Raw genomic sequence first — 11,653 nt, 5'->3', positions numbered from 1 at the left:
GACACTTGAAGTGAAACATTAAAATCAAGCTTATTTTTAAATAATAAACAAGGCTTATTTTCAAAAACGTTTGGATCAAACCGAGGGAGAAAACAAGGCCTCAGTAGATAGACGGGATTAAAGCCATACTGGAATCATCTCTGGTTTTAGAAACAATTCTTTGCACATTTACACCCAAAAATTCAAAACAATCAAAAGCTTGGACGAAAAGGAAATTCCACAGCAGACCCTTTTATTAATGGTGAGTTTAACTACGTTTCAACAAAGATAAACAAGGTTTTTATGGCAAACCTATGTTTGATCCTCTAGTCTAGGGCCTTTCAGATAGCTACAGTCTAACAATTCATGGCCCTTTGAATTTATCATCTCAAAGATGCAAACATCACCAATTTCCAAGTTCTGTTCTTCTGCACAAGTCTTCCAACCATTTGTAACCTTGGTACACATGGCTCATGGGCCCCTTGGTCTTGTAGATATAGCTGCAAAAGCAGAAGTTCATGAAATGGTGCAATGTATGAATGTTTAAGCTCAATGCATATTTAAACTGACTTAAAATCATACCCTTGCATTGAAGGATGGTATTTTGTAATTTATATTTTAGATTCTCCAGCTTCATCTTAGATTTTCATCAGGTATACCAATTTGCAATTCGTTTATTCGTGTCATAATTATGTTTAAATTATGTTTATATTCCTATAACTTTTGACAAGTTAATAATTTATATTTATATAAATTTTGACAAGTTCATATATTCCAATTGTTTGTGTTCGAGGACATTGGAATTATACTTACTAGGTTTGACTTCCTCTTCAGCTTCTTGATATCCTGTGGTGGTGATTTGGGCAGCAGGGCTAAAATTTCCGGCATAACACTTGCCAAAATCATCATCAACTTCAACTTTCGGCACCAAGAAATCTTTAGATGCAACTTGACTGGCTATAGCATCATCAGCTGAATATATTAAAAAAATACTAATCAATTATCTTGTTCGTGCTTCTTCTTCGTGTCATGTTGCTTTTTGTATCTCGTTACTAGTTATTCTTTTTTCATATTAGTTCATGTTGTATCTAGCATTGTCAGGTTTACAGCCACGACAATGCAGATATACTTACTAGGATTAACTTCCTCTTCATTTTCTTGATGTCCTATGGCAGTGGGTTGGGCAGCAGGGCCAGGATTTCCAGCATAACAATTGCCAAAATCATCATCAGCTTCAATTTTAGGTACCGAGCAATTTTTGGATGCAACGTGACTGGCTTTCACATCATGAGCTGAATATATCGAAAAACATACTAATCAATATAGATTGAATCGGTCATTAATTTAACAATAAATCAAATAGATTCATACAAACCTTGCAGTGACAGAGAAGAATTAGCTCCTGGTGCCTCTGAAAAGATGGAGACCTTGAATGAATTTTCATTGCGGTTAATCAGCTCAAAGACACATACATCACCAACTTCCAAGTTATTGTCCCGTGCAAAAGCCCTCCATGTATGAGAGAATTCAGCTTTATGTTGTCCACCAGTGACCACTTTAACAGCAAACTTGACAACCCAGGTTCGCCCATCAGAAACTTCAAGGATGGCTTCCTCCTTCTCTTCATCGAGATATTGGTTCACAAATTTGTATGGTATACTCTGGGGAAAGATAAGAAATCAAATAACTAAGAAGACAAATTTCACATGTACTCATTTTTCATATTTCTAAAAGTGCCCATATCTTATGCACGTGCTAGACATGTATTCGAGCATTAATACAACCTTCTAAAACTTACCAGGCTACATCTTATGGTCAAGTATCTGGGTTGCATTACAACCTTGAAAAAAGGGTTTTTAGATTTAAAATTACTGGCTTTTTGAATTGCTCTTGCTTTCTCATGGGGTGTTAGTGATCGAATCGAGCAATGATGCTTAGACTCTGTGCTTCCCGGTGTTGATGAGCTTACATTATCACCATTTTCCAAAGAGTTTATTCCACCTGATAAGTATCAACAAGAGAGTATATTCAAATCTTGGCATGATATGTGCTAACTAAATGCTTATTCAATAGTCATTTGGAGGGGGGAAATATATATTTTTATACATAAGCCCGTAAAGTTTGAACCCCAAAATCTGAACCAGTTCAGCCTGATATTGTATCTTGTTAGACCCAACTTGAAAAAGTCAGATCACAATAAGAAAGTTTGACAAAATTAGCAAATATTTACTCACCCAAAGGAGAACTACAACTTGCATCTTGACGAACACGGTAAATTATTACTTTCAACATGATTTCTGTTTGCGAAATCAGCTCAAAAACACAAACATCACCAGCTTCCAAATTGTTGTCCAGCATGAATTGCCTCCAACCAATATGGATGGTTGCTTTTGTATACTTGTTTCTGGTCATATAGCACAAGTACTGAGCAGACCAAGTTCTCCCATCCGAAGTGCAAAGTGTTAAATCACCAAGATCTCTTGTCAGGAACTTCATAGTAAAGTTCTTTGGTATGCACTGTGACCATTAAAAAAATTCAACATGCAAGAAGAAAGATGCTTGTAGTTTAACTCATCTTTACATAAGAACGCATGGTTTCATATGAAAGTGAGTGTTGCCAAAAGCAAAAACAATCTCATCATGTCATTGTATAGCAGGTTTCAAAGAAGCATTTTACCATTTTTCGACCAGGATTAATGTATGAAGGCTGCATTGTGACCAGGAAGAATGGATTCTCTGATTCAAAGGAAAAGGCTCTTTGAAGAGCTTTATCATATTCGATGGCTCTAAATGCACGTCCATCTCTAGGAACCTTGGTTTGCAGGCCTTCTTCATCAGTTGACGCATCTTCACAATCTTTTCTATCTGAACGAGTTCTCTCATAGAAGATCAACACAATTAAGGATCATAAAATAGCCAGATTTGGCAATATAAAAATTGCACTTACTTTTGTCTTTTTGAGCAGTTTTCATTTTCTTTCGAGGCTTAGAACATTGTGATTGCGGTTTCTTCTTCCTAGTTTCCTTGCATGGAGGAGTCTCATACAAGGTTTTATGACAAACATCATCTTTAGCTTCTTCTTTGACGGGTTTTAGACTCACTTGATCTTTACTCTTGTGATCTTCAATATGGCTCTTGCATGGATATTCAATTTTAGAACATTGTGATTGTGATTTAGTCCTCCTAGCTTTCTTGCATGGAGGAGTCTCATACAAGGTTTCATCATAAACACCATCTTTAGCTTCTTCCTTGACGGGTTTTAGACACAACTGATCATCACTCTTATGATCTTCAATATAGCTCTTGCATAGATATTCTGTGTTAGAACATAGTGATCGTGATTTCTTCCTCTTAGTTTCCTTGCATGAAGGAGTCCCATGCAAGGGTTTATCACAAACATCATCTTTAGGTTCTTCCTTGACAGGTTTTAGACACATTTGATCATCACTCTTCTGATCTTCAATATGGCTCTTGCATGGATATTCAATCTCTGATGCACTCGTATCAAATATGAGTACCAGAAACTTGCCATTACCTTCATATTTGAAAACCAGGAGATGCCCATACTTGAGAGAGAAATACTCAGAAAATTCTTGCCATCCATTTTGCAACCAAACAATACCATCAGATTTTGTCAGCTCAACATGCCATGTATCACCACTTGGAACAGTTAATAACACTGAATTTGATAACCCATTTCCATATTTTCTCACAAACTCTCCAGGAATCTCCTGTTAGAAAGTATGCAAACATCAGAAACTTAGAGAGATGGCAGAAAAATTTCGAACAAATAATAAGAAATATTAGAGAGAAGAGAAGAAGGCTTACAAGCTTCTTATCTCGAATATTGGCATCTAAAATGATCTTGAAGAAATGGGGTGTCTTTGGTGTAAACATGGAATTGTTATTCTCCTTCTGGTTGCAAGAATTTGTAACAAATCATTAGTGAACAGCTAAGGAAATGCTTGGTTTTTGTGTTTCATGGATTATATACATAAATAGCTTGGTGTGTTGCTCAATTAATTCCAAGTTAACCAATTCAAGGGTTTGCTTAAACCAATGAATATTATCTTATAATCTTGTTGAATACTCGAATACCGACAAATAACAGAGTTCAATATTATTTTCTTTTCTGACTAATAAATGTAAAATCAATAAAAGAAAAGTTAAAGAAAAATCCAATCAAAACAATTTTCCTTTTTGTGCATTGCAAAACAAAAATATAAGTACATTAAATGAGTGTATGATCAAATATGCCTAAGTCAAAAAATTCTGAAACACTGTGGGTTTGATAGTTGTCTTTACCTAAAAGGAAATGCCTAAGCCACACTTTTAACAACACTGATTCAAATTACCACTAATGCAGGGTTCAAGGTAGAATTCTAGCAATGAATGATCAATTAAACTCAGAGAATTAAACTAAAAGAATGAACCCAACAATTCAATGTTTGCTTTCTCAGAACGAAGTAAGGTGAAAATATACAAAAGATTCAATTGTACTGAAATTTAGAAGATGAAACTGAAGTTTGAAGCTACATGAGAAAGTACTAATTTAACAATATAAAGTTGAAAGCTGAAAGTAAACCCTGACCAAAGATTTTGGCATTCCAAACTTGATCTTTGAAGTGGCAGTTGAGAAAACCAAGCTTTGGGTCTTCGATGTTAAGATCTTCCAGGGAGATTAAGAACCATAAATCTTCAAACCTTGATTGAATTTCGACTGTTTGAGATTTTTTATGTTGCACCAACAGCTGTAAAACAACGGCAGCTAGGTTTTCTTTTGTTTTTCTTTTTTTCTTTTTCGTTTAGACACTTTCTGCTTGTTATTGGTTTTTCTTTGGTTTAATTACAAATTTCATCTCTTTATTTTATAAAATTGAAAAATTAATCTTCTTTCTTTATGAAAATAATCTCTCTTTTGATTTGCCTGGTTAAAATGTTTAATAAAAACTGAGACATTATAAGTAAATTTGAATAATACTATTAAATTTGGTCATTAAATTATTTATCTTAGATATGTAAGAAATTAATAAAAATTGGTTATTGGACTAATAGTTTTTGGACCAAATTCTAAAATTTAATTTCTTAATTTCCATAGGGAGAGAGTTCAAAATTAGACTTTTTTTTCTTTTAAATGGTCTTTACAAATTGTAATTTGTGTAGGATTTTAAATGTGTGTTTTTTTCCAATATATATATATAGTAACATATAGTAGTGGTAACTAAATGAAAAAAAAATTAACAATAGAGCTTTAAATGATTGTTTTAATGTGCCACTTTAAGAAAAGAAAAAAAGTAGTATTTTTTCCTTAGATTTCAATATCCATTGATAAAAAAAAATGGTTGATTGGACTCGTCTTTAAAGGCAATAGGGTTGGGACCTGGAGATGGAAGCTGTTAGGACTTTAATAATAAAAGAGTAGCAATTTTGGGTATAATAGGAATATAATCATCAGAATTAAGATCAAACATTGATGGTGAGATTAAAAGGAATCCAAAAACAAGGTTGGGTGTGCAACCTCCATTTTTATCGAATAGTGCTAATAACCCATTTGAGATGAGACCATTATGAAATAATCAGGGCTTACATCTTTGGTTAGCTCTTCTACTAAAAATACAAGGTGAAAACTGTGATGGTTCAATATCATATAATTTATTTATTTTTCAATTTTTCATTATCATGTTGAGAAAATTATTTTGGACAGTATCTTAGAATCACAATCTTTGACAATATTGAACTTCAGAAACCACACTTTAAAAAAATACTTTTTAACCATAACAACCAGCTGTCGTCCACAACCATTCACTCCCCCCTCTCACTCATATCAACCCCTCCTGTTTAACGCTGAGATTATATGATGTTGGTTTGTCACAATAAAATTCAAAGCTCCACATGTATTAAGCCCATTTGTCAAACAAATCATTAACTTCCACTAAACAAATATGGGGAAACACTTCGGTTTCTTCACCATTGTTTTTTCTTTTTTCTCAAGCTTCTTACTTCAACACAACTTTTCTACCTTATATAACTTAAGAAATATATGGAATATGGTAAGTTATATAAAGTTGGCACATGATAGCATACAAATTCATAGCGAGATGGGTGCAATTATTAATAACAGGTTATGAATCTAGGGATTTTTAAAATCGAATTAGTGGTCGAATCGATTAATTCGTTGATTTAACAAGTTTGATCGAATCATTTAATTTGATTAATAAATTATTAAAAAAATTATAAAAAATAAATATTAAAAACTTGATTCCACTGGCTCAATTAGCTCATATTGATTCTTGAGTTAATTAGCTCAATGCCCTTCTTCAAACCAATACCCTAGCCAATTTTCGATCTAATCCGACTCAAACAACCTTGATCAAAACTTTGGAGAAATAAATATAAAGCATCATATTTTTTAAATATTGATAATAAAGTTAAAATAACATTTTAAAAGAACTTATAAAATTTAAATTATTTTTTATATAATGCCTAGAATTGTCCATAATTTCCCCTAACCCTTAAATAAAAAAAATAAATTATTTTCAGTAGGTACGAATTGACGTTCTCCTACATTAACCAAGTTCAAACTCAATTAATTAATATAAAATTGTTAAATTTACAAAAACACATAATTCATAACGTTACAACATTTATAGTGGATATGTTAAATATAGGATAAACTGGGCTAAACCCAAATAAATTAAATGTTTTGTTTGCCCAAACTCAAGTGAAACCTAAACACCCATTTACTATTTAAAATTAACCCTAGATTCATGATGATAATATATGATTTTATAAATATAGTTATTATGTTCCGATTTCAAACATGTGATAACATTTTGGAATATAAAGATAATCTCAATTACATTATTAGATAACTATTATAGTTTTTAATTAACAGTGTTAAAATTAGTTTCTTATCCATATAATATTGAGTTCTAGTATGGATTAGATATGATATCCACCAAATCATGAATCTATGACATAAAACAAAACTTCCTTATTGGTGCATGATATAAATGCATTTATCATTAATTGACATTCAATTTAATTGTGTTGTTTTTTTTTTGAAAAAATGTATATATCCTCATGTATACAATGAACCCATTCATGGAGTCATCATTTGTAATTCTAAATCAATACACAATAATTTGATTTGCTTGTAAAGAAGAGTTGATGTTGAAGCATGATCAGTTTGACCATAGAATATTAGTCCCCTTAAGGGCCTACCAAATGTGCTTGACAACCTTATATTACCCACAAAATGCTTCATGTTTTGGACAAGGAAGGAAGTTTCATGGAAATGCCGATGGCTACCTTTATGGTCCCATCTGCATGATTGAATCACAGATACTAAATCCCACTCAAATAAGATTTGGCTATAATATAAATTTAAATGTTACAGGAAAAGGGAGTGTTTTAAGTGCATACAATCATGAATGTAATGTGGGTGGGGTTTAATTTCTTGTTTGCCAGCTTGTTTTGCTGTAATAATCCAATGGATTAAGCAAATAACAAATGTATAAAAGAATGCACATTCTCCTTATTTGTGGAAACTTCAAATATAGTTTTGCATTATTAGGATTTTGTTTGCTCATCATCTTTTAATTCAGTGAAAACTAGACATTTATTCAAATAGTTGATTAAAAATTCTGAATTCGAATCTCTTTTTAAAATTATAAAAGAAAAGGAACCACATGAAGCTTCATAGACAGGACTGCATAGGACATATGTTCTCATGCTTCAATTATTAACCTTTATATTTTATAAATAGAAATGAATTAAAACAACAAAAACTATGCATTTTTTAATACTATCAGCTTCACTTGTTTTTCGTAAAGTTTCTGACTTCATCGATCCAGTTTCTTGCCTACATTGATATAGAAAAATCCAATTAAATTATCATGGGAGGATTTTATAACTCTATATAACCAGCTATCGCCATTACAACTCAAGTTGATCCCAATTCCATTGCACGTGCACGTGTAAACGACGAATCAACGAATGTGAAACATGACAGACATGAAAATCCTGACATTCTCCACGATTCATTCAAACAAAGACCAAGTCGCAAGCTACGGTGAAGAAGCCCCCTAAAATACTAAAACAAGAGACAGTGAGCAGCGGGAAACATGGAAATGGGTGACGATGGCATGGCAGAGGAGGGAAAGGGAAGCTTTGGGCTTGATTTTGATCCCAAAACACGCCACCTGCTGTCTGGATTTGTCGGCCTTTTCTCTTCCAGGGACTTTCTGTTCCACGTGTCTTTTCTCTTGCCATGCAACAATTTCATCCTCTTAAGCTTCCATGGGAGAATCTTGTATCGCCACGTTTCTCCCTTATTATTCTTCCTATTTTGCTCTACTTATCCAAATACCCTTCATTTTTCAATCTAATTACCCTTTCTATCACTTCACTTGTTTCCAATAGGTAAAATCAATGCCCTCTCATTTAGCCATTATTGATTGTTCCTGTCTCTCAGTATTTCCAGGTTAAAACTATGTTAGAGTTTTATATTAAGAGAAAAATTGTATTTTATTTTTTATTTAAAAAATAATTAAATTAAATTTTATATGTTAAATTAAAAAATAAATTGTTTTATTTGATACCTCATGTTGATATATAAAAGTTAGATTTTAATGATAAAATTTGATAAGAACTTATAACAAAAGAATCAATATACTTTTTAATCTATCGTACAAAAATTATTTTACCCATTTTTAAAAAAAATAAAAGATAAAATATAATATAACTTTTAATATAAAGAAATTCATAGTATTTTTATAATCCAGTAAGGCAGCCATATGTTTTAGTTCGGTCCCATTAACAACTTAGATTTGCAAACTCTATTAATGCTAGCTTTTTCAATGGTGTATGAGATTAAAAAAAAAAAAGAGAGAGAACAGAAAGTGGAGATTCTTGTTTGGGTTACCACTTGGATGGTAGTTTAGTGTTTTTCATGGCTCCAATTCGAACCCTTTTAAACATTTTATTTGAATGTGCAGTAGCCATGAATGGAAAGGTGTAGCAATCAAACAAGTTTTTTTGAAATCATGGTGTTGGCTAACCCAATAGTCCCTGTCAGTGTATTATCATCTTGAAACCAGGGTTGATGTGTTTAAGACACTGATCCTCCGGCACTTATACAACCTGTCACCACCAACTTACAGGCTGGCAACTGTTCCCATAAAAAAATGCTTATTACTTATTTCCCATATCACGACAAAATCCTATGTGGTCCAAAATCCAAGGCCTCCCTTTTCTCTATTCTGATCTCTCATATATATATATAAAGCCACTCCTTCCACTTGACCCATTCACCACCAAAAAAAATAAAAAACTAAAAATGGGTATTTGCAGTTCTTGCGATTCAAATCATGCAGCCACAGCCAAGCTGATCCTCCAAAATGGAAGATTACAAGAGTTTCCTTACCCTGTCAAGGTTTCTTATGTTTTACAAGGGAATCCCACGTGTTTTATTTGCAACTCCGATGAAATGGACTTCGACGATGTCGTATCAGCGGTTGAAGAAGATGAGGAGCTTCAGCCCGGTCAACTTTACTTTGCTTTGCCCTTGAGTTGGCTTAAACATCCTCTACAACCTCAACAAATGGGTGCATTGGCTGTTAAAGCTAGCTCTGCTTTAATGAAAAGTAATAGTGGTAGTGAAAAATGTGGGTGCAGATGTAAGTCTGTTACTCCTTTTCCGGTTCCAGAGGAGGTTGCTCGCCGGAAAGTTGCCTCCGTCGGCGGTGGCGAGAAGAGAGGGAGAGGAGGGAGGAGAAAGTTTAAGGCTATATTGAGTGACATTCCGGAATAGATAGGGTTATTTTGGCAAAAGAAGAGTGGTATATTTGTAAGTAATGATGTTGAGGGCTTGTTAGTCTAATCAATGGTAGAAATGAGAGGTGGTCGACCGTCTTCTGGATGTGTATAACCTTCAAACTTAAAATTCTAATTCCCTTTACATTATGGATTTGCCGATGTGAGGACCGTGTTGCAATTTTACCCCTATTTGGGTCGAAAATGAATTCTACACAATATCCTGTCATTCGTTAACTACCATTAAAATTATTGATTAAATTGAGGGAATTAAATAAATACTAATATTTTATTGACAAAATTATTTATTTAGGTTTTCAATTTTATAAAATAAAATTATTTTACTCATTAATTTAAATTTTTATATTTTTAGCTAATAAATTTATATTTTTTTGTTAAATAATTTCAAAATGGATAAAAAAATTAACATTTGGTAATTTTGTTAACGTGACATTCTATGAATTACCCCGTGAACATTTAATTAAATTTTAAATTTTAAAAATTCAAAAAATTATAAAATTTATTTTTAAAAATTAAAATTATTAAAATTATTTGAAAAAATATAAAATTTATAAAAAATATTTTAAAATTCTTAAAAATGAATTAAATACTAACATGTCATCTACTTGGAAATTCATCATGTCAGCAAACTTAATAAACGTAACAAAATTTCATCTATTGTTTTGTAATTTGAAAAAAAACGTAAATTTAAGGACTAAAAAAATAAAAATTAAATAAAGGACTACAATGATTTTTTTTTATAAAATTAGAGGATAAAAATATCATTTTTCATTTTTCATTAAATTTGCATAAAAATTGATTTTTTCAACTTTGATAATATGGGTCTGAGCAGGGAGGAGATTGGCATCCAATAGTCTTTTTCTTTAATTCATTGATTTTTTTTCATATTAATTTTAGTTTCCTTTCATTTTAATTAAAAATAGATTAATTTAAATAAAATACATTTTATAACATTGCAAAACATTGTAATAAGATTTATTAAATGCTTCTAAAATGAATTGTGAAAACAAATACATATAAAATATTAGATTGACTTGAAAATTTATGAAAAATTTATATTTATTAAAAAATTAAATAAACATCTATAGAGTGTGGCTCGTATTTACAAGTTGACGTCTTGACAAGGAAAAGTCGACGCTATGACGAGACGACCACAACATCTTGATGAGAAGATTGGCCACATCCCGACGACGCAAAGAACGACGTCCCGACAAGGTGCATGCGACATTGCGACGTGTTCCCCAATTTAACAGGGTTTTCTTCTCCTGGTTAAACTCTGCTATTGTTTCCTAGTAGAGGTGCTCATCGGTCGGGCAGTCCGGCCCGGCCCGACGGCCCGCCCGAAATATGGGAGGGTTTGGGTAAAAATATAGGCCCGAAATATGGGCTTGGGCAAAAAAAGAGGCCCGTTTGGAAAACAGGCTTGGCCTCGGGCACCACTTTTTTGGCCCGGGCCCAACCTGGCCCGATATAATAAATATATTTATTTTTTAAATTTTTTAATTTTAAAATATTTTTAAAATACTTTTTTATTATTTTTTAATTTTAAAATATTTTTAAAATACTTTTTAAAAAAAATTAATTTTAAAATATTTTTAAAATATTTTTAAAATATTTTTAAAATACTTTTTTTAATTTTTAAAATAAATTTTTGGTATTTATTAAAAAAATAGGCCGAGCCGGGCCGGGCCCAGGCTTATGATTTTTTTCCCGGGCCGAGCCTGGGCAAAATTTCAGGCCCATATTTCGGGTCGAGCCGGGCCCGAGCCTAGGACCCTGGCCAAAAATTTTTTATGGGCCCGGCCCGAACCTGGCCCATGAGCACCTCTATTTCCTA

General features: G+C 32.4%; 2 protein-coding genes across 3 annotated transcripts; one reads left to right on the top strand and one right to left on the bottom strand.

Moving 5' to 3' along the window:
- Positions 1-206: 206 nt before the first annotated feature.
- LOC107945492 (uncharacterized) lies at positions 207-4,818 on the bottom strand. 2 transcript variants are annotated; one of them, XM_016879519.2, is made up of 10 exons: positions 4,571-4,818; positions 3,808-3,894; positions 2,927-3,710; positions 2,657-2,844; positions 2,214-2,496; positions 1,778-1,980; positions 1,355-1,640; positions 1,113-1,271; positions 793-951; positions 207-479 (listed from the first exon to the last, which is right to left on the bottom strand). In XM_016879519.2, exons 1-10 carry the CDS (start codon positions 4,583-4,585, stop codon positions 451-453), a joined length of 2,193 nt encoding a protein of 730 aa, XP_016735008.1. In that variant the 5' UTR covers positions 4,586-4,818; the 3' UTR covers positions 207-450. The 2 variants fall into 2 exon arrangements, with proteins under 2 accessions (XP_016735008.1, XP_016735009.1); XM_016879520.2 differs by having other exon boundaries at positions 3,808-3,898; positions 4,571-4,790.
- Positions 4,819-9,291: 4,473 nt separating this feature from the next.
- On the top strand, positions 9,292-9,940 carry LOC107945493 (uncharacterized). Its single transcript, XM_016879522.2, has one exon. The coding sequence runs from the start codon at positions 9,320-9,322 to the stop codon at positions 9,791-9,793; it is 474 nt and encodes a 157-aa protein (XP_016735011.2). The 5' UTR covers positions 9,292-9,319; the 3' UTR covers positions 9,794-9,940.
- Positions 9,941-11,653: the final 1,713 nt, after the last annotated feature.

This window comes from Gossypium hirsutum, chromosome D12 (genome assembly GCF_007990345.1).
Source record: "Gossypium hirsutum isolate 1008001.06 chromosome D12, Gossypium_hirsutum_v2.1, whole genome shotgun sequence".
NCBI lineage: Eukaryota > Viridiplantae > Streptophyta > Magnoliopsida > Malvales > Malvaceae > Gossypium > Gossypium hirsutum.
This window is presented reverse-complemented; position numbering and strand designations above follow the sequence as displayed.